The 27828-nt window shown below is 36.9% G+C and overlaps 1 protein-coding gene and 1 non-coding gene across 4 annotated transcripts in view; one reads left to right on the top strand and one right to left on the bottom strand.

The window, feature by feature from the left end:
* Positions 1–27828, top strand: part of SLC44A1 (solute carrier family 44 member 1) — a 186126-nt gene that overhangs the window by 78525 nt on the left and 79773 nt on the right. For all 3 annotated transcript variants that reach the window (XM_010336001.3, XM_003925259.4, XM_010336000.3), the window contains exons 4-5: positions 10060–10196; positions 23132–23225. In XM_010336001.3, coding sequence (XP_010334303.1) covers positions 10060–10196; positions 23132–23225 — 231 coding nt within the window. The remainder of the gene's footprint in view (positions 1–10059; positions 10197–23131; positions 23226–27828) is intronic.
* On the bottom strand, positions 27528–27634 carry LOC120366419 (U6 spliceosomal RNA). The gene has a single exon (XR_005581088.1). It is a non-coding gene; the product is annotated as a U6 spliceosomal RNA (small nuclear RNA).

The following is a 27828-nucleotide window of genomic DNA, read 5'->3' on the forward strand; positions in this document are numbered from 1 at the left end:
AAGAAAAAGGAATGTATTTCGTATAATTATGGAGGTTGAGAAGTCCAAGATGGAGCGTCTGCATCTGATGAGAGCCTTTTGCTGGTGGGGACTCTGTAGAGTCCTGAGATAGCTCAGGGTATCACATGGTGAGGGGGTATGCTAATATGCTAGGTCACATCTCTCTTCCTGCAAAGCCACCAATTCCCTTCCCATGATAATCCATTAATCCATTAACAAGGGAAGAGCTCTCGTGATCTAATCACCTCTTAAAGGTACCACCTCTCAATACTGCCACTCTGGGGATTAAATTTCAACATGAGTTTTGGACGGGACAAATATTTAAATCATAATAGATGGGAAGTAATTCTAATGGATGTAAGGTTTCTTTTGGAGGTGACAAAATGTTCTAAAATTAGATTGTAGTAAAGGATGAACTCAGTCAGAAATACTTAAAAACAGTGACTTGCACAGTTAACACAGGTGAATTTTACGGTATGTTAATTATATTTCAAAAACACCGTTAAACTAAAAAGAAAATGAAATTTCTGGCCATTGGCTCATGACACATATTATTTCTCAGTATGAGTGCTGGAACAAGTCGATTTAGCAATGTTCTTCCAATTTATTGAAGTAGGTAGAAAATTGTTTTTTTTTTTTTTCATGTGGCTCTTGTGGAATGTTCTTTAATATTTTTTTTTTTTTTTTTTAAGAGACAGGGTCTTGCTTTGTCACCTAGGTTGGAGTTCAGTGGTACAACCTTGGCTGACTGCAGCCTCAACCTCTTGGGCTTAAGTAGTCCTCCCGCCTCAGCCTTCCAAGTAGCTGGGACTTCAGGCATGTCACCACATCTGGCTAAATTTTGTATTTTTTTTTAGGAACGAGGTCTCGCTATGTTGCCCAGGCTAGTCTCAAACACCTAGCCTCAAATGATCCTCCTGCCCTTGTCTCCCAAAGTATTGGGATTGCAGGCAACAGCTAATGCACCTAGCTAAAATTGTTTTAATTTACTTTCTTGCCTCAGTTTATGATAAATATTTATAATTTATAACAATTTATTATATCTATTATTTGCTGTAAGTGACTCTTGGTTGCCATTCTGACAATTGTGTCTCCTTCCATAGTACCTAGATAAGGAGGAGACAGGCATTGTAGCTAAATAGGAGTGTCATTCTTCCCCTATGCTTTTCCAGTTCCATGACTTTGCTTTGCAATGTTAGTATCCATTTTGGCTCTTTCGTCATCTTTCTTTTTACTCTTTAGTTTTCATCTCTTCGGAGACCTTTGACAGTCTCTTCAAAACTATGAAGTATAAAGTCTGTCTTCAGAAAAATACATGTGAATTTGCACATCAGATTTTGCTTATCATTTCTGGAGGCTCACAGATTTCACCCAGGCTAAGAATATTAACCCTTCACACTGACTTTGGTGATCTCATGCATTCCCAGGGACAAGTTACCATTTATATGCTGATTATTCCAAAATCTGTATCTCCTGTCCAGATTTCTCTGCTAGAACCCTACAGCCAACTGTATAGGTCTATATGGACACTTCATAAACACCTCCAACTCACATTGTCTAAAGTTGGAACGTCATCCTTGTCCTTCTGTACTCTGCTCCTCCTCCTAAGTCCCCTATCTTACAAAATTGAGCAGGATTCCAAACCAGAATGTCCTAGCCATCTTGTCTGAGATGCTAAGCATCTTCTTTATTATTTTCCTTTCCCCCTACATAGAATCAGTCATCAAGTTTTCTTCATTGTGTCTAAATACTTTTGAAATCTGTTTCTTTTTACTCACATTCCCACCCTAGTCCAAGTCATCATTTCTTGATAGAAATTTAGTAGCCTTCTGACCAGTCTCCTTGCTTTTCTTGCTCACCTTTGATTCATTCTGCACATTGCAGCTGGTGAGCTCCCAGTGGCTTCCCAGTATCTTTAAGATGAACTTCAAGCTTTCTAACATCTTTTCTTTTTGGAGATAGAGTCTCACTCTGTCACCCAGGCTGGAATGCAGTGACACAATCTCAGCTCACTGCAACCTCCACTTCCCAGATTCAAGCAATTCTCCTGCCTCAGCCTCCCAAGTAGCTAGGATTACAGGCTTGCACCACCACACCTGGCTAATTTTTGTGTTTTTAGTGGAAACGGGATTTTACCATGTTGGCCAGGCTGGTCTCAAACTCTGACCTCAAGTGATCCGCCCACCTCGGCCTCCCAAAGTGCTGGGATTTACAGGCATACCATTTATAAGGCCCTACATGATCTAGTAACAGCTTGCCTTTCCAGCTCTCTGCCTCTTTCACTGTAGTTCCTACCAAGCATCCTGACCATTTTCTTATTCTCAACTGTGCCATGATCCCTTTCACCTCTTTGCCTTTGCCTGATCTGTTCCTGCCCTCTTCCTGCCCTGTTTCCTCCACACTCCACTCTTACTCATTCTTTAGGTCCCAGCTTTAGATATCCCTTCCTCAGGACACCTCTCCTGATTTTCCATTCATGGGGTATGTCTGATGCCTCCTCTGTGATCCTGTTTTCCGGGCTCTAGCACTAGCACACTGTAATTGTCTTCTTACTCTCTGGATTGTGAACACTGAGAAGGGAGACACTTATTTGTGTGGTCTTACGTATCATCGTATCTTTGGTAATTATTTAGGACTACACCTGGCAGAATAGGTGTTTAATAAAATTCTTTTGAATAAATGAGAGTATCTCTCTGTTCCTGAAATGTCTTCTTCCCTACCTTCACTCCACTCTGGCCCCACTTAGCAAAATCTTATGTAATTGCCATCTGTTTATTAACTTAGGAAATAATTATGCAGCAGCTTCTTTATTCCAGGCATCATTTTAGGCACTAAGGATATAGGGATGAATTAAGTAGTCAATTATCTCTGCCCTGTTGGAGCTGATATTCTACTAGTGGCAGTGGAAAATAAACAGATAAATAAGTAAAATATACAGTGTATGAGCGAGTGTAAGTCCTGAGGAAAAACAAAGCAGGAAAGATGAAGGCACATCAGAGTAGAAAGCTGGTGTTTTAGACAGGCTGGCCAGCGAAGCCTTCACTGAGAAGGTGTCCTTTGAGTGAAGACTTGAAAGGAGGGAAGGAGCTAGCTCTGTTGCTATCTAGAGAAAGAAACCAGGCAGATAGGCAGTGCAGCAGCCCCGATAGGAGAGTGTGCCAGGCTGCTTGAGGAACAGAAAGGAAAGCAGTGGGAGACCAGGGAAAGATGAGGTCAGAGAAGTGCACATTCCTGAGTATTGCTCTTAATCTGATCCTTGGGCTTCCTCTACAGTTTTAAAGTTATTTTCAGCTCTCAATGCTGTGAGTTACCTGAAAGGACCATGAAAGTTTCTCTTCTTAGCAGTTGCCTGTAAATCAAGGTCTACAGAAGTGCTGGCGGAGGAGGCTGCCATGCTGTTTAGAATTCAGTTGTCTCTTTGGGGGTTGGTGAGATGCATCCTTAGGTTTTAGTTTTAACAAGTGGCACCTCTTCCTTAGGATTTATGCCTCTTCCTAATTAGGATTGGGGAAGTGGTGGGAAAGGGGCACACCCCTGTCATCAACCTTATGGGTTGGTTTTCTTGGGTTTCACCAACTCTGGTGTGCTGCCCCCATAGTTCTGTCCTAATATAACAGAGCTCTTCTAGGGCTATTCACATCCCACCCCAGATGAGATGACTGGACTTGCACCCCGACGCCAGCCGCTCTGGAAATAAGAGGCCTCCTCTGGGCAGAATTCCACTGTGGGTGGAGTACAGATCTGCAGAGCTCTCTGTAGCCTATGTTTAGCAATAGCAAGCCTCTACTAGGCTGTCATGGTTTTCAGTTTGGTGTGATTCACTCACGGCAATGCTCTCTGTGGAAAGGGGCTGTAAATTGTAAATTGATATAAGGTAATAATTGGAAAAATGATCAGACTCCATTTTTATTCCCCTCTGGGGAAGACACGTGTCAAGAATCACTAAAGCAGAAGTGATGGAGGGATTTTTCAGCCAGCTCTCCGGCTTTAGTACCGCAGTGCTCCATCCTGATTAGAGAGGAGAGCAGCCAAATTCGGCAGGAGGCGGCCAGCAGACCTAGTATCTGCTTGCCACCTTTTGCTCCAAAAAGCCTTGTTGCAGAGTTGCCATGGCAGCAGGAGGCAATTGAATGGCAAAGGTTCATCTCTGGAGCAGCACTGCTGTTCCCCAGCCATTCCCTGTCTAGCCTTCAACCGAGGGGCTGGCCATACCAGGGTATCACTGTTCCTTGGCCATTTGAGTGCATGTTGACTAATGGAAGAGATTTAAGATCTTCCAGATTCTAAGGATGGCAACATCTTCTATCCCCTGCTTCTCCTTGGTGCATAGCTCTTTGATGCCCCATCCTGTAGTCGACTTTATCAGATTATTTGCAGTTCCTTCAATATGCTTTTTCATGTGCTTTTAGACATGCAGTTTCCTCTGCCTAGAGTGCTCCCTTCCCCATCTGTCTGGAAAATTCCTACTCAGTTTCAAAATGTGCCTTAGATGCTGCCTCCTCCTCCTCCTCCTCAATGGTTTCACTAACCCCTTATCCTCCTATGCAGAATTACACAATTTCCACTGCCATCTCAGCCTTGCCTCCTATCACATGGTTTTAAAATGACAGTTTACATTTGTGTTTGTTCTTCTCTAGAGTGCTACTTACTTGTATTCAGGAACTGCATTTTACGAATTTTGTATCCAAAGGATCTAGCCCAGGAGTGTACACCTACTGATGTTTGTTATAAATGAAGTTTTTCTTATCATCCTATTTAATTCCTGTCATGTGAGTGTCACATACCACATAGAGTACAGCCCTATATCATGTCCAGGTAGAGTTTTGTTTGCAGAGGGCATCCCAGAAGATCACACTGATTTAATCAGCTGACTTGACTGGTCTGTAACTCATTCTCCTTTACATTTATTCTCACTTTCCAGTTTGAACTGAAAAGTTAGGTTAGTCACCTAGCTTGCCAGTCAGTTCCCTCATTTGTTAAATTAGGATGTTGTGAGGGTAAAGCCTGCGATGCTTTATGACTCAAAGCAAATTACTGGTGAATGTTATTTTCTTTGCCTTCTCCTATCTTCAGTAAAGAAAGTAAAAGCAAAACAGAAGTTTAAACAAGTTTTAAACCTTCCGTGGCATCATATCATTCATTTTCATCTTCTTGCCGAGCATAGCTTTAATGTCCCACCTTTGCCTCATTGTCCCCCTTGTTCACTGTGTAGACAGAGCATTTTATTTACACATCTCTCCTTTGCCTGCCTTTTGGGATAATTTGTTACTGTATCTCAAAAATATCCATTTAAAAATAAACCATTTTCTCTTCCTCAAATAATTTCTGGAAACCACCCCAACTGTAATATATACATATTTATATGCCTTACCTGCTATCCTCTGTAATGTTTGCTTTGAAGTTTGGTCTGAGCATTTTTCTCCATTCCCATCTAACTTTTAAGTTCAAAGCTTACTTAGGCTGTTTTGCTATTTCCTTTGCAAATGTGTTTCTGTATCAGCTGATCATGCTATGTGTGTGTCGTATATGCCAGTGCCTGCAGGTGTCTAGGCTGTTTTGTTTATTGAGTATTTTTCTCTTACTGCTTCTTGTCTTTCATTCTCACTTTTGGTATTTTATTTATTCCTGTTCCTCTAAAGGATGTGAAACTTAAACAACGTTGTATTTAGGTTACTAATAGGCCCAGTAAAAGATTCACTGAGGATAGCAATGACAAACTTGCTCTTAACTTACATTTATGGATTATCTGTGACATGGGCTCTCCACCTTGGAGATGGAGTAGAGAAGCAGAAGGTATAGAGGCCAAGACACACAATCAGACAGGAGAAGCTTTCTCAAAATGGATGTGCCACATCTTTTTCCTGATTCCCTTTTGGGAGTAAAAGTAGGGAGATACTTTGCATTACCCTCTCAGCTGAAACTTCTGTCATTTTCAGTGATTTACAATGACCTCGTTTGACATTGCTGTGCTTATTTAAGATTCAATTGTTTGTTTCATTGTCAAAAAAGAAAAACTATCACACACAGTTCATTTACTTTAAGGTGAAAACTGAAAAACTAATGTAAGCATTTATTTACCTGGTTAAGGAAATTTTCAAATCAAAAGGCAAGAAAGTACAGTTTTAATAAATCATAAATTGGTTTGATACAAGCACTTTGCCCCCTCTATAAATATTTAGTTAAATATGAATTAATTAAAATATAATTACTTGTATGCATGTTGCCATGGATTGGATGAACTTCAGAATGCTGGAAGCAGAATATTCAAAATTAATAGAGAGCAGTTAAAGTTATTAATGATTATTTGTAGGAAATATTTTGAGAATAGAAAGTGAAACTCAGCATCAGAGATACTAGGTTTGAATTCATGGTTTGGAACCTACTAGCTGTCTTGGGCCTGGTGTTAGGCCTCAGGGCCTCAGTTTTAACATCTGTGGTGGTGATGGTCCCTACCTCACACAGTTGTTGCAAAGATCAAAGGAAGTCTTGAATGTGACACTGACTAATACCTATGCACCCAACAAATGTTAATAGAATCTGAACCTAAGGTCAAGGTCTCTATGTTATTTTTAATTTTATGTGTGTGCATTTGGATATGTGAAATGCATAGATAATTAAGCTTAATATATTATTTTTTCTTTGTTTCTTTCTTTTTTGAGACAGAGTCTTGCTCTGTCGCCCAGGCTGGAGTGCAGTGGGGTGATATTGGCACACTGCAACCTCTGCCTCCCACCTAGCTGGAAAATATAGATGCCTGCCACCACACCCAGCTACTTTTTGTGTGTTTTTAGTAGAGATGGGGTCTCATCATGTTGGTCAGACTTGTCTCAAACTCCTGACCTCAAGTGATCTGCCCACCTCAGTTTCCCAAAGTGCTGCGTTTACAGGTGTGAGCCACCACGCCTGGCCAGCTTAATATATTCTTAGACTTTGGAGAGCAGGTAAGATATGGAGTGTAAACATGCGATGTATGTGAGTGTGTATTTTTTGAAGATACCATTTCAAGTAAGTTTTTAGATCTTTTCAAATCATATACACGGGCTAAACAAATGTGCAGTATTAATTTCACAGTGTTGTCGTCATGGTAGCATTCTTCTCAGCCTCCTGTTCTTGTTTTCCTTGTGCTGGACCTATTGTGGGGGCCTACTTAGTTCTCAAGGGTAATGACCTTACCCTTAGTCATGAATACTCCTGCACAGAATTTTTTTTTTTCTAAATGAAAACTGAATGTTAGTGTTGTATCCCTGTTTTATGCCCATATAAGAAAGTATTGCATTTAGTTTCTTACTATGAAATGTAAAATGTGTGGAAAGCAAATAGTATTCTTAATGATAATGACTTGAATCACTGAATGCCTACTACGTTAGGTACTTATGTGTAGCATTGGTCACATTACAACAAACTATAAAATAGGTGATATGTAGTTTTTCAGATAAGGAAACTGAGGCTCAGAAGAATAAATGTATTTTCCAGGGTCAGAGAACTATTGGAACCAGAAAGCAAGTTCACATTGGTCTGACTAAAGGAAAGGATAAGGTTGCTGCCCATTCACTAGTATAGATCAAAGGAAAATGTTTTTAGGTATAAAAAAAGTTAGAAATATAATAGGGATACGTTTGCCCTTGGAGAAGGCAGAAGCCTGCAGGACAGATAGTGCATCTTTTCTCAAGAGGTTGTCATTGATCCAGCCTAGGCCCAGCAGCAAGGCTCTGGCAGCTTCTGGCTTTTTTTTCCTTTTCCCTAAGCTTCTTTCTCTACCGTGATGTGATTTCCCCAGATGGTTCTCAAGGCATTGCTCATCACTTAGAACTGTTTCCTCAATGCTTCTTTCCCATCCCAGTTCCGTCGCACACCTCCCACCCCATAGAGAAACACAACAGAATTACTATGAGAATTAAATGAGTTAATACTTGTAAATGATTAATACAGTGTCTGAGAAATAGTAAGTCCTCAATAAAATTGGCTATCACTTTAAAAAGTCTTTATCATTAAGTATTATTAGGCCAGGTGCAGTGGCTTATGCCTGTCATCCCAGCACTTTGGGAGGCCGAGGTGGGTGGATCATCTGAGGTTAGGAGTTCAAGACCGGCCTGGTCAACATGATGAAACCCTATCTCCACTAAAAATACAAAAAGTTAGCTGGGCGTTATGGCACACACCTATATTCCCAGCTACTTGGGAGGCTGAGGCAGGAGAATTGCTTGAACCCTGGAGGCAGAGGTTGCAGGGAGCTGAGACCACACCATTGTACTCCAGCCTGTGCAACAGAGCAGAACTCTATCTTAAAGAAAAAAAAAAAGTATTCTTAGTAGTAATGGTGGTGGTGATGGCAATGGTAGCGGTGATAGTGGTGGTGGTGGTAGTAGCTGTAGTGGTTGATTCAAAGGTTTTATGACACATTTCTCAAGGTTCTGATTGTTCCCTGTCCAAGATCTTCATGCAATTCATTATACGGGGTCTCTGGCATAGACATGCTTAGTCAGATGCCCGGATAGTTGAAGGGAGAATTACTAAGGGCATGCTTGTTTCCACTCAAAAGCTGGCAGAAATAATTCTCTGTATCAGCCATGGAAGCAGTCCACAAAACTGACTTCTAAACCACATCTTCCTGCCTGGCTTTTTTTCTTTCCTTCTGTTTGTATAGACAGAACATTAATGGATTTGGAGTCACTGATAGGATCATATATAAAATTTTTTTGTTTTTTAGTTTGGTAAGTTATACCTGACCTTCATGCCGGGTTTCCAGTCCCCTTGCTGTGCTGAAGTGTTCAGTGTTACTTGATCTGCAAAGGCCTCTGTAGTAGTTCCCCAACCCTCCGCCTTTTTTTTCCTACTTACTGTTTTTTTTTTTTTTTTTCCTGGTATCCCTTTATATTTTCCATTTCAGCATATGTATTGACTTTACCTTTCCTGCTTTTCAGTTTATTCGCCTAATTTTTATATTTGGTTGTATTTCCCGTTCCAGATTTGAAACTCACACAAGTTTAACTGTGTGAAAGGCTATTGACAGATGTATGATTTTATAAAACTTCTTATGGACTCAGTGGAATTGAACCCTGGTTGGAGATTGTTAACTCTTGTTTTAGGTGGAAGCATTCCTTCTTGTATTCCCTTCCTTGATCTGTAATATTGCACTTAGCTTATCTCAGTTGAGAATGTTTAGCCCTCACTTTCTCTTTGAGCAGGTGTTAACATCTATAATCTTTATCATCTCATTTACTTTATAACATTAAAAATACTTGCTTTAGCGTGCTTTCTAATTAATCTTCCCTTTCCTAAATATTTCCATAAATATACAGAACTTAACTTAAAGGGTATAATTTCAGACTTGGGGATTATTTTGTCTATCTGTAATGGACAGTATTTAAACCATTAATAAACAGTATTTACTGGAGTTATAGCAGTTCAAAAGTAATTTGCATTCTTTCTAGAAGATGTGGATTCCAAAAGGTAAAATAAAGTAAATTAAAAATCCCTTTATTTTAACACCTAGAGATGACTGTAGTTGAAATGTTGGTGTATTTCCCTCTAGTCTCCATTTAACTTTATATATTCAGTTGTATATATTAATTGCTATATATAATATATATTCATTTTTGGAATTATATAATTTTGTTTCTATGAATTATGTATAATGAATGAATTACATTTATTAACTAAAGTTTACAGTTTATATATGAACTGTAATTCATGCTGTACTAGATAGCAGTATTATGATATTCCAATAATTGTTTTGGTGCAAGTTTGACAAAATAAGAAAAAATTAATTATTTGAAGAAAATTAAAATAGGTGATTTCTGATTATAAAATCTTCATGTGCACATTACAAACACTTAAATGTTAGAAAAATAGATCATGAAAATTATGATCCTATGATTCCCCTATTCCCACTGTTAATAGTCTATTTATAAGCAATTTTTTAAAAATGTATTCATGATGAGATTTTTATTGTGGAGAAATGTAGAATAGATGTTCTTTGCTTTAGGCTTAGTCAAATACGCAGTGACCCGCAATGTGTTTTGTGAAATAATATCTCAGTTTTTTTTCTCCATGCTTTAGGTATGTATTCTTTTTGGATCCTTGCAACCTGGACTTGATAAACCGGAAGATTAAGTCTGTTGCACTGTGTGTAGCAGCATGTCCCAGGCAAGAACTGAAAACTCTGAGTGATGTTCAGAAGTTTGCAGAGATGAATGGTGAGATATTAGGCCATCCAAATCTATGTCCTGTCACTTTGTTCTCTTTGTTAAATATAAATTTGCCCTAGTGTTAAATAAATTATCAAGCAACCTTAGAGAATCGAAGTAATTTTGGACTTTCTTGCTAAAAGATATTATAGTCACCCAGGGAGCTGTTAAACTCCACATTCCTGGGCCCACCCCATGAAATTCTGACTGAGTGGGTCTTTGCACTCTGGAAATTTGTATTTTTTAAATAAATATCTCAGGTGAATTTGATGTAGTCTATTGAGTATTTGGAAATTACTAAACTACTCTGTGTAAAATTTGTTTTTTGTTCCCCTTTCCCAAGTGTTGGTTGAAAGTATTTTAATTCACCTGTATATATATGTACATAAATATGTAAATCAAAACAAATTTTATTTATTGAAATTATATATATATATATATATATTTACCCCTGGTTAGCAATGTAACTATATATATTATAGGAAATTTGAAAAGTTCAGAAAAAATAAGTAGAAATTAAAATTCCACCATCCGTACTTTTTCAATGAGTCGGTGTGTGTATAATTTTGTGTTCTGCTCTTTAAAATTTAATGTATGTCATAGATCTTTTTCTAAGAATAATTGTGAGAAACTTTGAGGCTAAACATATGGAAATTAGCTGAGAAAACTAACATAGTTTCCTGAAATTTAGCTCTGTTCTCTTAGGCTTTTAATCTCTAGGTACCATCCTCAGGTCCACATGATTTGCTTCACTTCTCTTCAGAGAATGGTTTGGCTTTTTAAACTGCCCTTTGTAGAGGCCCAGGTTTTTAAATTTCCTTGAAGTTTTATGCTTGTATTTAGTGTGTAGGAATCCTCAGAGCTGTGTTGGTCCTACCCAAATCCACAGGCTAGTGCTGGTTCTTTGGAACAAGGACTGACCCAAGTATCCCGTGGGTACAACTTCTAGCTGGGTGGACAGACAGGCTGGAACCATAGCGCTGTACATGGTAGCATGGCTCCAGAGTCTTTCAGTTGGAGATCCTAGCCTTCTGAAGGCAGGGGGACTGCAGCCTTCCAGGCTGGCTATATCCCTGTTCCATCATTCCATGCCCTCAGCATAGGATAACATGGATTGATTTGGATCTGATTCCAGTGCTGACTTTGTCACTGACTGGCTCTGTAATGAGGGCAAAAGGCAAAAGTTCTCTGAGCCTAGGCTTCCTCTTCTGAAAAAATATAGATTAAAAATAATACTCCCTCATAGGTTGTTGTGAAGACTAAATGAGATGATGTGTGAAGAATACTGGATGCTTGGTAGGCACTGAATAAAGAAGTGCTAATCACTCTTTACGATCTAATTTTTTATTCCCATATGGTATGTGGGGACATGTGTTGTTGCTGAGCCTCACAACTGTCAGCCTCATCATTATAAGGTTTCTTAGGGAGGAGTGAACCCTTCCTTAAGGGGTTTTCTAGAGTTTTAGACAGTGTGAGTACAGATAGTATACTCTGATAGGTGGTATGGTTGAGTGGTTAAAAGTATATGCTCTGGAGTCCAATTGTTTGGGTTCAAATGCTCCTCCTACCACTTACTGACTGTGAGACCCTGGGCAAATTATTTGACTTCTCCTTGCCTCAGTTCTCCCATCTATACAACAGGGACAATATTCATACCTAATATACTTTATAGGATTGTTATGAGAACTTGATACATGAACAATGCTTAGAACAGTATCTGGCAAAGATAAAGTTACTAAGAAAAATTACTGGCTACTGCTATTATCATTATAATTATTAATATTTTTATTCCACTAACAGAATGTAATAGTCTTTCTGCCTCCGGTCTCTCTCTACTTTTCGCTCTCTTATGTACTGCTGCCATATTAATAGTCCTAGAGCTTCAATCAATGCTAATCCCTTGCTCAGAAATCATCCATAGTAAGAAATAAAAGCCTATATGTCTTATATTGTCATTCAAAGCTATGATCTAGTCATGAACTATCTTCCAACATATCTTCTCAAATCCACTGGATGTGAGTCTTGCTACCTTGAACCTGAGCTGTCATCTGGAGGGCTAAAAGAGAGCTAGGTCTTTGTTGGCTGTATGGCCTGCTGAGATGTTCCCTGGAGGAGAAATGCCCCATGCTCTCCTGCTGGTATGCTTTGTTTCCAGGCTGGTATCCTTCTAAGTGAATATGATACTGACTGTGGCCTGTTCAGGTCTAGTTAAGAAGACACTCCTGGTGGGTTTTACAGCTTTGTATTTCTCACTGTGTCTTGCACAAAGAAGGTGTTCAAGATGTCGTCATGAATAAACATTATTTTAGAAAACAGACTTCTTAAGTTGGTCCCTAGCTACACAGGTACCATTAGGCTTTTGTGCCAGCTATATGAGTAATAATAAGGTAGCCATAAAAAATGACGGCATCAAGAAGCGCAACGATGGAGGATGGAGAAGACAAAATTTTAACATGCAAATAGAAAAGTTGTAAAATTATATCAGAGAGAGAGGCTTTGGTATAGGGGCCTCAATGCCTTATTTAAGTAGCAACCCTAAGTTGAAATTTCTAAGTTTCTCAAAAGAACCTATGCTGTTGTTTGAATTGCTGACTTAAAACTAGACCTGGTAAGATTTAATTCCAATGTTACCCTTATCACTGAGAGAATTACTTCTCCGTTTTTTTTATTATTTTTCCTTCTTTTGTCTTTTTTAAGTTATCTGGTTTTTTTCTCAAGTGCAGAGACAGGCTGAAGTGCAGTGGTCTAGGCTGTAGTACAGTGGCACAATCATGGTTCATTGCAGCCTTGTACTTCTGGGCCCACATGGTTCTCCTGCCTTAGCCTTCTGTGTAGCTGGGACTACAGGCATGTGTCACCATGCCCAGATAATTTTATTTTACTTTATGTGGCAATGAGGTGTTGTGTTGTACAGGCTGGTCTCAAACTCCTAGCCTTTAGTGATCCTTCCTCCTTGGCCTCTCAAAGTGCTGGGATTACAGGTATGAGCCACACATCTGGCGATTCAGTTATTCTTTCTATCATTTGAGGTGCAAGTTGTAGCAGATAATTCAAGAGTAGCAAATAATTTTTATTAGAATCTGCATCTGCATGTTATTACAGTATATTTCTTTAGAAACTACACAGGCCTTTTTACCTGAAATATGTAGACCTCAATCATTAATTTCAGAGGGGAATATCTTTAATATATAATTCAAACTTAAGTGGGAAATTTTCAAATCAGTATGAGGGGATAGTTAAGAGTCCATGAAAGAGCCTAACTTACAGCTAAAACTGCAAAAACTCATAGAAGAAAGTGGAGGGGTAAGCTGCATGGCATTGCATTTGGCAGTAATTTCTTGGATGGCACCAAATTGCATCAAAATCACAGGCAACAAAAGAAAAATAAATTGGATTACATCAGAATTAAAAACTGTACATCAAAGGACAAACATCAACAGAGTGAAAAGTCAACCCATAGAAGATATTTGCAAATCAGATATCTGGTAAGGAGTTAATATCTAGACTATTTGAAGATCTACTATAAAAAGCACACAGAAAAATCACACAAGTGTTGGTGAGGATGTAGAGAATTGGAACCTTTGTATACCATTGATGGGAATGTAAAACAGTGCATCTACTGTGGAAAATAGTATGGAAGTTCCTCAACAAAATAAAAATAAAATCAGCATATGATATAGCAGTCCCACTTCTGAGAATATATCTAAAAGAATTCAACATAGGAACTTGAAGAGTTATTTGCACAACCATGTTCATTGTAGCATTATTCACAATAGCCAAGCGGTGGAAGGAACCTGATGTTCATGCACCAATAAATGGATAAAGAAAATATGGTGTACTGCCAGTCATGGTAGCTCACACCTGTAGTCCCAGAACTTTGGGAAACTGAGGCAAGAAAATTACTTGAGTTCAAGAGTTCAAGACCAGCCTGGGCTGGTGCGATCTTATCTCTACAAAAAATAAAATTAGCCAAACATGGTGACATGCCCTTGTAGTCTCAGCTACTCGGGATGCTGAGGTGGGAGGATCGCTTGAGCCTAGGAGGTTGCAGTGAGATAAAATCATGCCACTGCACTGTAGCCTAGGTAATAGAGTGAGACCCTGTCTCAACAAAACCTCAAAAACAAGCAAAAACAAAGAAAATGTGGTATATACATACAATGGAATATTATTTCAGCCTTGAAAAAAGGAGGAAACAATGTCATATGGTACAACTTGCATGAAAATTGAGGACACTATGCTAAGTCAAATAAGTCAGTCATAAAAGAAAAAGATTGCATAATTCCACTTACGTGAAACAAAAAGTAGAAGTGTGGTTGCCAGGAACTGGAGGAGGGGGAAAAAGGGAGCTGTGGTTCAGTGACTAGAGTTTCAGATTTATAAGATGAAAAAGTTCTAAAAATCCGTAGCACCACAATACGCATATAGTTAATAGTGCTGTACTATACACTTAAAAATGGTTAAGACAGTCAGTTATATGTTATGTATGTTTTACCACAATAAGAAATAGGAAAAAGAATTCCGACACACGCTATAACATGGATGAACCTTGAAGACGTTATGTGAAGTGAAATAAGCCAGTCACAAAAGGATAAATACTGGATGATTCCACCTTGGAGTAGTCAAATTTATATAGACAGAAAGTAGAATGATAGTTGCCAGGGTGGTAGGGAGAATGGAATGGGGATATTATCTAATGGGTAAAGAGTTTTAATTTTGCGAGATGAAGAGGGTTCTGGAGATGGATGGTAATGATTCTTGCACAGCAGTTTGAATGTACTTAATGTCACTAAACTGTATACTTACAAATGATTAAGATAGTAATTTTATGTTTTCTTTATCATAATTTTTATTAAGTTCATGAAAGAGAAGAGTCCTGTTTGAGGTAGTAACAGTTTAAGTGCTAATTTTATACCTATTTTAAGATGCAAGGCAATATAACATGTTTCTTACTAGAATGAGAAGATAATATAAATCCTTTTCAAAGAATTTTAAGTTTCCGTGACAACATTTGAAAGTACTTTTTAGCACTTACAACCATCCATTCACATGAAATTTTATTACCTCTAGAAATTACAGGGGAAGAAGCTCTTGGTTCCTATGGTGGTGGTTGTAAGAAATGTATTTACTAGGAAAATAAATTATTTCCTCAGATCTTTGTTTCTTTTAAACAAGAAAGAGGAGTTGTTTTCTTGGGCACTTAGAGTTTGTGGAATGCCCCTGTCAAGTATGTCTGACTAGAATAGAGAGTTTGGAAACAATAGCTGGAAATTAAATTGGTATTGTGGAGATGCTACCATATTACAAAGAGCTTTGAAAAACAGGCAAACAAATATAAAAAATGTAAGTGCTGGCTGGGTGCATGGCTCACACCCGTAATCCGAGCACTTTGGGAGGCCGAGGTGGGTGGATCACCTGAGGTCAGCAGTACAAGACCAGCCTGGCCAACATGGTGAAACCCTGTCTTTACTAAAAATACAAAAATTAGTCAGGCATGGTGGTGTGCACCTGTAGTCCCAGCTACTGGGGAGGCTGAGACAGGAGAATGGCTTGAACCTGGAAGGTGGAGGTTGCAGTGAGCCAAGATTGTGCACTGCACTCTAGCCTGGGCGACAGAGCAAAAGTTCATCTCAAAGAAAAAATAGAAGAACTGTGAGTGCTAGTACATAAGTTGGGTGGTAGGGTACGTATGTGCATTTGTTTTTATGGTTCATAATTCATATAACACAATATTATAAATACATAATGCTAGAGAAGAAAACAGTTTAAAAATTGCCTTTAAAAAATTAAAGTTGCCAAATACCATAAGGACTCAGTATCAAACTTCTTGTAGTTGTGTATGAATTTCCTAGGAACAAGCCCTATACATCTGAGAATATCCAGGCCCTAATATAGAGGCTTACATAGTAGATATCCATAAATGTTTTTTGAAAGAATGATAGGCTGGATTTCCCTATTCACCTCTATTGCCATTTAATAATTTCTTATTCTCACAGAACCATTTATCCTAATTCTGCATCTGTGTGAGTTGATACCAACAGGTAAATGGTTCTGCTCCAATCTAAACACTATTTCTGTGAAATTGATTGTTTTATTCATCTCTAAATAACTCATTTTATTCATTCACTTATCTCCCTTATACACACTATCCAAGTGATTATTCATATCTCTTCTTCGTTTAAGCCCTCTTGTTTGTCCTCTTTCCTAAACTTACGCCCTACAGAGAAAACTAAAACCATCTGGTGAGAGCTCCCATCTGAGTTCTTATTTTCAGCAGGGCATGAATTCCATCTTACTTTTACTTTCCTTCTCTTCAGTTTCTGATGAACAGGCTACTTTGCTCCTTATTATCATTATTTTTAAGAGCTCAGATAACACATAAAATAGTTCTCCCTTATCCACAGTTTTACTGTTCGATTTTAGTTACCCCTGGTCAATTGCAGTCTGAAAACACTTAATGGAAAAATTTTAAAATAAACAATTCATAAGTTTTACATTTTGCACTTTGTTGAGTAGCATGATGAAATCTTGCACAGACCTGTCCCATCCCACCCAGACATGAGTCATCCCTTTGTCCAGCATATCCACACTGTGTATTCTACCCACCAGTTAATCTCTTAGTCGCCCTGTCAGTTATCAGATTGAAAAGACATAGTATATAGAGGGTTTGGTACTACCCACAGTTTTGGGCATCCATCAGGGGGGTCTTGAAATGTATTTCCATGGATCAGGGGGACTATGTACATTGTAGTGGCAGAGAATGTGCGATTTTCAGCTTTATGTGAGATTTTCATCTCAACCCAGCCATACCAACACAGGTGGTGAAGGGAAGGGGAAGACAGTGCCTGCTCAGACATTTCTTCTGCTTTCTCTCTTCTCTAATTCTGGCCCAGCATCTCTGGTCCATAAACCACCCTTCACTTCACTCCCCTGTCCCCACTGTTCAGCATGGGCAACTGAATCGGAATAGAAACATCAGACCTAAGCCCCAGGTTTTGTTTCAACATACCATTTATTGGTACCTATTGTATGCCATGGACTGTATCAGATGCTTTGCATATTATTTTTATTTTTTGTACTTGCTATCTAAATTCTAGGCAACTTACAAATGAGTACAATTTCCCTAGAGTAGTGATACATGTCTGTATTCCCAGCTACTAAGGGGCTAAGGCCGAAGGAGCAGTTGAGCTGAGGGGTTCAAGGCCAGCCTGGGCAACATAGCAATATCACTGTCTCTAAAAAAAATAAAAAATAAAATAAAGAAATAGAAATGAACATAACGTGCGAGTCATTTAGGGGCTGACTACAGGTTTTCAGTCCTAATCGTTCACATGAAATTTTTATTACCTTTTCCATTATTCTTATCAAACTAATTTATAATACCTGTTTTATCTTTCCTAACACAGTAGTAAACTCTGTCAGAAATCTTATTTTCCCTTTGTTTGCCTCCTGTTTAAGGTATGTAGAAAAAGCACTCCCATTTAAGAGTGCTTCTTCAATGTACTATATTTTGAAAAAATATTTGAGAGCTTTATAACCTGCCCTTGAGACAGTGTTTACATTTTGAGTAGAGCCATAAGCTTGGTATTTTCTTTTTTTTTTTTTTTTTTTTTAGATGGAGTCTCGCAACTTTTTTTTTTTTTTTTTTTAAATTGGAGTCTTGTTCTGTTGCCCAGGCTAGAGCGCAGTGGCACCGTCTTGACTCATTGCAACCTCTGCCTCCCAGGTTCAAGTGATTCTCCTGCCTCAGCCTCCTGAGTAGCTGGGACTACAGGTGCACACCACCACACCTGGCTATTTTTTTGTATTTTTAGTAGAGACAGGATTTCACCGTGTTAGCCAGGATGGTCTCAATCACCTGACTTCATGATCTGCCTTCCTCAGCCTCCCAAAGTGCTGGGATTACAGGCATGAGCCACCATGCCTGGTCTAGCTTGGTGTTTTCTTAATGATTATTGTTTAGCCATTAAAAACTTTAACTGATTGTGTGGTCCATTCAGATAATGCTAGTTGTGAATACTAATAAATCTTTTGATTATTGTTATCTGGTTGTTAGAGACAGTATCAATAGATGATCAGCATATCATCCTCTTTCTTACCAGTCAGTATCAATAAAATTTAAACTCTAGATTAATTATGTATTCTTTTTGGCACAGTAAGTCAAAAGATTTGACTTGATATCATTTATAAATGAATGAAATGATCAACTCTAGCAACTGAATTGCCTCCAAGTCAGATATCAGCAAAGATGCTTGGTTTTTAAAAAGAAGGAAAATTCTTACATTTGATAATGCAGTTTAAACTAATTCTTTCATTCAACAAATACTTGGTACCCATTAAGTATGCATCACAGATACAAAGTACAGTGCCCACATGTAAGGAGTTTGCAGTATAGTTGAGTCAGAATTCTCCTTATCCTCCACAACATCTAGTAGAAGTCTTGTACATGGATGTTCAAAATTAATTCACTCAGCAAATATTTATTATGTATGCCTAGTATGTGCCAACAGTGGTTGACAGATGATGCCACATTCTTATGTGGATAATTTCTGTAGGTGGATGCTTCTTGGGAGTTGCAAGTATGTCCATATTTTTCATGGGTTACTAGGAATTAAAATTGGAAAATTATCTTCCATTCTCTCAGCATATAAATAGTGGTTTCCTAATTACAGAAAAGGAGGTTAAATTCATTACACATCACAAGGCAATGGAAATCTTTCATAATAAAAACTGTTCTGCATTGAAAGACTCTCTCTTCTATTAATTTCAAATTTCCAAATCATGTTTTAAAGGATATTTCTTCTTTAATCTATCATACAAATATTGTGGTAGTAAATTAAACAAAATTTTAAAGCAAGAAAAATTAGCCTTCAACATAGCAACCCTTGGTTTTGTATCTTTATTTCAAATAATGTGCTTGATTCACAACTAAGAGTGCTTTTGACTCCCCAAAGATAATTGGCAATGTCTGGAGAAATTTTTGGCTGTGGTGAAAGCTTAGGGAGAGACTACTGGAATCTAGTGGACAGAAGCCAGGGATGTTGCTAAATATCTTGCAGTGCACACAAGACAAGCCCCTACAACCAAGAATTGTCCAACACAAAATGTCATCATAGCAAGATTGAGGAACTTGTTTTATATAGTATACTTTGTAGCAAATGGTGAAAAGCATCTGAACATTGTATATAACACAAAACATAATAGATTCAAAATAATTATTTTATCTTTTCCCCACTCAGGATATCTGTTTTATTCAACAGAAGGTTTTTTGATGACATCTGTGTACCAGGAAATATAGGTTCCAGACATTCCAAAGGCATAAGGTTCAAGTTCTCAAAGGGTTTGCATTACAAAAACAGGGATAATATATAAACAAAAAATTACAAAAGCATATTCCATGTTTTATCATAGAGCTAAGTAGTAAACAGCTTTGTTGGGTGGGTCAGAGAAGGCTTGACAGAAGAGATGAAGTTTGAATAATGTGTAGAAATTCTGCTCAGATGTTAACACTCAGGTGCTAGCTGGGAAAGGATGGAGCAAGCAGAGGGAACAGCATGTGTAGAAGCCTGGAAGCTTGTTAAACAGCAAGCATTGATTTCAAGTAGTTTATTATGTTGAGATGAGTCTGGAGTTTTAGGTAGAAACCTGCTTTAGAAGGATCTTGATTCCAGGGTGTTTGGACTTCATCCTAAGGAGAGGGGTATAGTATGACTAATTTGCATTTTACAAAGACCATTCTGATGGTTATATGCAGGATGGAGATGAGAAACACTTTAAAAGAGCATTTTAACTGACTCAGTAGGAGATCATGAAAGTCTGAGGTAACATAGGAAGGTCTAATCCTCAGGATGCGGCATCTCTTGAATGGTATAGGAAGACAGTAAATAAAAAAGATGTAGGATGACTGTTTCACAGATGATAGAACCATTAACCAGGACGGAAAATATACAGGCAGAAAAGTACATGCTGGAACTAATTTTTCTCCAGAGATGTTCTTTTTGGGGTATCTGTAGAACATATATATATATTTTGCCTAGGAGTTTATTAAATACTTGCCCAATTATGAGTCTTAGGAATGGCACAAAGGAAGCATGGTAGCTTAGGGACAAAGAATTCCACTTCTAAATATGCCACTGATTGCATTTAAGGCCTTGGAAGTATTACTTTTTTTATTTTTCATCTGTAATATTTGGAGTTAGTGATGGAAATGTACCTCTTAGGGGAGTTGATATAACTGATACTGAGCTAAAGAATAATAAATAAAGAGTAAATAATTGGCTATTATACAGCGTTTGAAAAATTGTAGTAGTTAAACATTCTGGGGGCCATAGCAACCATTTACCATGATGAATGTTTTTACACTAAAGTTAGGGTTCCTAAGCTCACTCATTTTGATAGTCTGAATAACATTGGCTGAGTTGCACGGATTGCCTCTGGTGTGCTTTAGATAAGCTTTTGTTCTTGGTTTTCTCCTTTTCATTACTCATGTATAATTTTTACCTGCTTTTGCATTAGAAGGAAAACTTTGTCTTACTGGTTATATCCAAACTTTGTGTGCTAAGTATTATTTATACTTTCACTGCAAAAATAAAACAGATTCTACCTTCCAAAATGTTCACTGAAAATGCCTTAGCTAATGAACGTGAAAGAAATACAATTGTAAAATCTTTGCCATTACTGCACTGTTTTAATGTTCCTCATTGAGGCTTCTCTGTTCATCAACCCTTTGAGCAGGAAGCAGTATAAGATTTCTTATTATTATTACTACTAACACATTGTAAAGATCTTTTTCGTTTAATCTGTTTAGTACAGGATCTATTTAGTACTGGCCTATGTCCCAGAACACCATCAGAGATAAGGCTATTTTCCTTTTATTGAGTATTATCCTGGGAAAGTATTTATAAAATTGAACTCCGTTGCACCTGCTGACCTCCTTTTTTAAATGAAGAAAGGGTGGGGATAGAGATTATGCTAACTGAATTCAGATGAAGCTGTGGGTTTGACAACACTGACACAAAGTGCTTTAGTTAGGGCCTTTTATTTTGTCCAAGTCAATTTCATCTTGGACTCTGAAAGAAATAAGTTGACAGTTCAGATCAGGAAGTTGATGATCACATTGGGTGCTCTGCACTTACTGCCACAGTTGCTATTTTTCATAAGCAATTCTGTTCTAGGATGCCTAGCTATTTCAGGATTAATCTAAAATGTTTGCTTGCCATTGTTGTCATGTTTTCTGCAAAATTGCTATAAATGTAATCTAGTAGCATTATATTCAAGCATGAAAGACATTACTTTTAGAAGAGTTAAATATTTAATATTCATGCTTAGCTTTTTTTAAAAAAATAGATTGTGAAAATGGAAAAGAATAGTCAAGCACAATTTTTAAAACTTAGTTTCTTACTGAGGCTATCTTAACCTTAAAAAGCTTGAACAGCTGCCCTGTAACTTGTAATTATCTCTTTAAAAATATTTCGCATTGTCAGATTAGTGGGACTATCTTTTTATAAAATATATGCTACACGTACTTATTTTGGTATGCTATTAAGGCTCACATATTTAAACAGTTAGGTTTTTGGCTGCTTTTGGGCAGCATTCCTCAGTTAATGGTTGCCTTTCTAAAAATTATTTTGATTGATAGGACAAGATATAAATGAAACAAATATGCTCCCGATTTTGTTGTACCATTAAATCAATCTTTTTTCTATATTCCCTTACAGTTCCTTCTCATATGCTTACATGCCTTTTCCATAATTAATGCAGTGTTGCAGTCTGCTGTTCACATTATATTTTAAGCTTTTTCCATGGTGATATAATATAAAAGTTCATTATCATAATACAAATGCAAAGCTATTCCGTTTACTTAAGAATAAAGTATTTGACCAAATTAGTAATCTAGTAATAATATCAGTTAATCAAATATAAACAGTTTATGTGATAAAATGCAGCAAAATTAGAACTGGAGCCTAGGTCTCCTCACTTAACAATATATTATACAATGAACCTTCGAGTATTCTGCTGTATTTTAAAATTAGCAGGTCAATAAAATAAGACTTATATAGGATTTAGTGGACTATATTCATCTCGATTTTCTATTTTAAGAAAATGTATATACCAGCTTTATAGAGTAATACTAAATTATATAATATACAAATGTAGTACATAAATTTTACATTATATACATTTTACATATATTAGATATGTGTTGGCCATATAATGAGAAAAATTAATGTTTTTTTTTGCATAACCAATCTAAAGTTGAATGTAAGCTATCTTAAACTCCGAAAACTAGGAATCACATTTATCAATTTATCAGTTTTATCAATTTGTTCAGTTTATTTATAGTTAGAATTGATTGCTGCTACCCTTACAGTTTTCCTGCTTTCCTGCTTTTTTTTTCTGCTCATGTATTATCTGAATTTACATGTGTTATATGCAGTAATTATAAACATTTAGTAATGGAAAGCATAGGAAAGACAGGCATAATGCGTAGTTGAGCACAGGCTTTATAGTCAGAGATGTGCTGTTTAATCCCAGCTCTATTCTTACTAGCTCTGTGTTCTTAGGCAAGTTATTTATCTTATCTCTTAGCCTCTATTTCCTTCTCTCTAAAGTAGGCCTAATAAAACCTGCCTTACAGAATTATAGTAAATTTTATAATATATAAATGTCATCTTGCCGAGAACCTGACACTCAATAAAGGTAGTTCTAGTACTTGTTACCTTTAATATTGATTAAAATCTGTACATGAATTACATTGATAGTAATTTTAGAGAAGAATCAGTTTTAAATGACTGAAGACTGATAATACAGATCAAATCAGATTTTTATGAATTCTATGATGTTTGGAAATTTGCATATGTTGAATAATACAAAATTAAAATGAATCTGTAAGAGAATTTTTTCAGACTGTTGGGCCAGCTGACATATAATTTTTCTTTTAACAGGTTCAGCACTATGTAGCTACAACCTAAAGCCTTCTGAATACACTACATCTTCAAAATCTTCTGTTCTCTGCCCAAAACTACCAGTTCCAGCGAGGTAAATTTTATTGCAAAGTTATTAACCTGTGACTATTGTTTTTGTAGGTAAATTTTAAACAATGTATGTTATTCTGAGCAAATAGTCATTTGATGATACCTGTTGGCGAGGTCCAATACTTTTAAACAAAAATTTTAAAGTAGCAATAGAAATGACATTATTTATTTCATATTTGAAAACAACACATAGACAACCAACTTTTCTTGTTCTGAGTTATTTTAAATTTCTTTTAGGGGCTTGCTTTTTTTGTTTTTATTTTCATGCCATAACTTTTAAGTACACAAAACCACTGAATTGCTGTAAAATCTGCAACAAAGTCAGAAACCAACTTTCATAATCTCCAAAGAATTTTTGAATTGATTCCAGTAATATTTACTGGGATTGTTCATTTACTTCATAAATTTAGAACATATGCCAGTGATTATTCCCCATAGTTTCTTTCAGGTTATATTTTTTAGGTAACATTCTCTGTATTAGGTTGTTTGCTGTATCTTATCCAAGGTCTTATTCAACAAACATTTATTATTAAGTACCTACTGTGCGTAATAGATGCAAAGATGAATCAAGAAATGTTCTTTGGAAGGATCTCAAAGTAGTTATAAGTAAAGCAACACTTAACATTATAAATAGATTTTTGAAAGGAAATGAATTATGAAACATTGTAGAATATATCCTCAGAATTAGGTAGGTATATGTATATGTGGATGTGTATATTTTTGTATATGTGCTCGTGTGCACACACACCCCCACACACTTTGGAGTGTTGCTCAGATCACCACCTTAGTGTAGATTGCCAACTATGTGTAACATGAGTCAACTTCTTCAGGAAAATTGACTTGAGGCCACTTTTATTGTATCAATATATTATAGAAGCTGTTGTATAAAAAATTTTGGGACTCATGTGTACTTTCTTTTGGATTACTTAAGGCTGTAACTTGGGGTTTATTGGCTTGAATTTGAAATTTTCTGTTGAAAGTAGAAAAAATACATCAGTTAAATATATTTTTAGCTCATTAATCTTGTGAAGTTGCTATTGAAAATCAAAATTTAACGCCTGTAGACATAAAAATAAAAGGGACTATTTTAAAATATAGTAAGAAAGACCTGCAAATTATGGCCTTAAACCAACAGGTAAGGAGATTGCATTCATAAAAATTGAGAATATTAGGGAGGCTGTGGCAGTGAAGAAAAGGAGATCCTTTGAATAGTCTTAGGAGAAAATTTATCCATATAAAAATGAGAAAAGCTCTGTACCCTTATCTACCCAAGTGATAAAGTCTGTTTTAAATATCTACTTTGAGTGTAGAATCATGCTTTCAAGATTAAAACATATTATGACAGGATAGCCAGAAAGCCTGGTGTGAGAGGGAGGCCTCTGCTCCCCTTTAATGGAGATTGGATGTCAGGTGGGGCAGCTCAGCTTATCCTGCACCTCCTTCCCTGCCTCTGACCTCTGAAGCTACCATGTTGAGGACTGTTCCTGGTTATCTTGGATTTTCCAGTTTTTGGTGCACACATGCATCTCACAATGTCCTAGGGGTATTCACTGGAAGACAGAACATAGTATTAAGGGAGAAGATTTTAGAGATGGACAGAAATGGCTTCTAACAAGATCATCATCTGATATCTCACTAATCTAAAATGCAGTGCTGAACCTATACCATCTGAAAACTGAATGCATGCTGTGTTTATGCTGCGTTTAAAGATCCTTATGTTTTACTTTTTTTAGTACATCACAGTCTAAGTATGTTATCACTTTTGTCTGAATTAAGCCAATTGGAAAGTAGGAGAGAAGAGCAGTTGATAAAAAGAAGGCAAATCTTGTAAATGCCAGAGCTATTTAGCATTAAGAAAACAAACTGAAAGGATCCAAGAATAAGAATAAATTTGTTTTAATAAAAAGACCCTGGGCATTGCCCCATTCCACACACCTTTGTATTAGATACCAAGTCTCCAAACATGAGTAAGACCTAGTCTCTGTCCTTAAACTCATAGTCTAGTAGGGACTACATTTTTGGTGACTTTTTTAAATGGCCAAAGACCAGCACCTGGTAAAACTGTGGGGCAGGCATGCACCCCTCAGCGTCTTTGACATCTCTTTTGGTGTTCTAGGAGCATACTATTGGACAGAAGAACGTGAACTTTGAGATAAGTCTGGGGTGAATTCCATGTAATTCCTATTTGTCAGCTTGAGCAAGTCTCTTAACCTCCCTGTAAAGCAAGTTTTCTCATGTGTGAAATGGGAATAGTCATACTCCCCTCAAGGAATTGTAAGAATTAAACCAGATAATATACATTTAACATCCATTACTGTGCCTGGCACTTGACTTAAGAGGTCTTTCTCTAAACTTCTAGAAACTCTTCCTTTGGCCCATCCTTCCTGGGTATTCAGGGATCTTTTATAGCTAAAAGCAGCACCTGTTTTAGAGAAGAGCAATTGTAAACTAATTTTCACTAAAGTATTAGTGACACATAATAACCAGATGATTACCATTCCTAAAAGCTTTTGAATTTTAAAAATAAATGCCTAGAAAGGGTTGTATTTTATCCAGATTCGTAACTCTCTATTGGTGAAGTGTCAACCATGGTGGCAAGATAGGGAATAACTAACCTGCATGTTTACAATGCTTTCAGAAATAGCCAGGTAAAATAGCAATAGTAGAAGCAGATTACATAAATTCACTTTATTCATCATGTATTTAGGTACCTCTGGGTGCCAGAAAAGTTACTAGGTTCTGGAAAATTAATGATACAATGATGTAAAGATGAGAAATTAATAACCAAAGGCTGGGTGTGTTGGCTTATGCCTGTAATTCCGGCACTTTGGGAGGCTGAGGGGGGTGAATTGCTCGAGGCCAGGAGTTCGAGACCAACCTGGCCAACATGACGAAACCCCATCTCTACCAAAAACAGAAAAATTAGCTGGGCATGGGGTGCATGCCTGTAATCCCAGCTACTTAGGAGGCTAAGACTCGAGAATTGCTTGAACCTGGGAGGTGGAATTGCGGTGAGTCAAAATTGCACCACTGCACTTTAGCCTGGGCAACAGAGCAAGACTCTGTCTGAAAAAAAAAAAGAAAGAAAAAAATTAATAACCAAGAAAAAAATGTTATCTGTTACAGTTTTTCAGTGGAGGATTCAAGAATAAATTATTACAAATCATCTGCTATGTGCCAGCTATCCCACAGTATCGCTCATATACGTTACCTCATTTAACCTTCACAAAAACCTATCAAGATACTGCCCCCAATTTGTAGATGAGGAAATAGAAGATGAGAGAGGTTACAGTTAAGTTATCTAAAACCATACAACTAATTGTTACAAATTGGAATTTGAATCCAGGATGTTGTAGTCTATACCATAGTCAGTGCTCAACAACAGCAAAGAGTATGGGAGTGAAAGAAGGCTGAACACAGTGACTCATGCCCGTAATCCCAACACTGTGGGAGACTAAGGCAGGAGGATCGCTTGAGCCTGGGAGTTCAAAACCAGCCTGAGCAACATAGCAAGACCCTATCTCTCTATAAAAAGTAAATAAATAAATAATTTAAAAATGTATTAAAAGGGGTGAAAGAAGAGATAAAAGAAACACCACTCCATATTTAGTCTCGTATTTCCTGCCTTTAGTGTACTATAGAGATATTGCCGGAATACTTTATTGTTATACTTTCTGAAATAAAACTTTTGGCTAGAAATCATATGTAATTATTTATTTATAACCTGAGGATCTAAAGTAATGATATGAGATACAGACTCCTGCCTTCTTGTGAAGGCAAATGGACAAGTGGTATTAGGCATTGTTTGTTATCATACTTTAAGGAGCTTATTAACTGTGATGATCTGAACTTAAAGGTAAATGTACAATATGTTTGCCAAGGTAAGATATAATTTTCATATGAGGAACTAATGTAAAACTTTTTTAAAGGCTCATTGTAAATTCATTTTGTTCTTGTTAACTGCTTCAGCAAGTGAAACAACATCACTTCCTAGTGTGACTATGTTAACATCTTCAAGATTCAATATTTGGTGGGCTTTGAAAGGTAGAAAAACTTAATGTATATAGAATACCTTCTGCTTGTCCTTTTAATTAAGAAGCACAAAATGTGTCTTTTAGGTAAGATACTAAAGTAGAAATGATTTCTATCTGGCTCCTAAGAAATATTATTTTCTCAGAGGCATATGAAATCAGTGAGTTCAACACCACCTAAATTCATTAAATCATGTGGGATTTAAATGCTAAAATATAAAACAAACCATTTCAATAACACAATTATTACTTAGGTTTTTTTTTAAATTTGATTTAAAAATATGAAATGCTTCACGAATTTGTGTGTCATCCTTGCGCAGGGGCCATGCTAATCTTCTCTGTATCATTCCAATTTTAGTATATGTGCTGCTGAAGCGAGCACTTTTTTTTTTTTTAATAAGAAAACAATTCAAATATCGAAACCCTGTGGCCGGCAGAGTTGTTATTATTTGGGGAAAAGTTGAGAAGAAGAATGACAAATAAGGAAATCTAGTTTGTTAGGATTTCAAACAAGCAAATCTCATGCTTTTTACTTTAAAGATAAGTATTTATTTTATTTTACTTTTGAATAATATG

This window comes from Saimiri boliviensis, chromosome 2 (genome assembly GCF_048565385.1).
Source record: "Saimiri boliviensis isolate mSaiBol1 chromosome 2, mSaiBol1.pri, whole genome shotgun sequence".
Lineage (NCBI taxonomy): Eukaryota > Metazoa > Chordata > Mammalia > Primates > Cebidae > Saimiri > Saimiri boliviensis.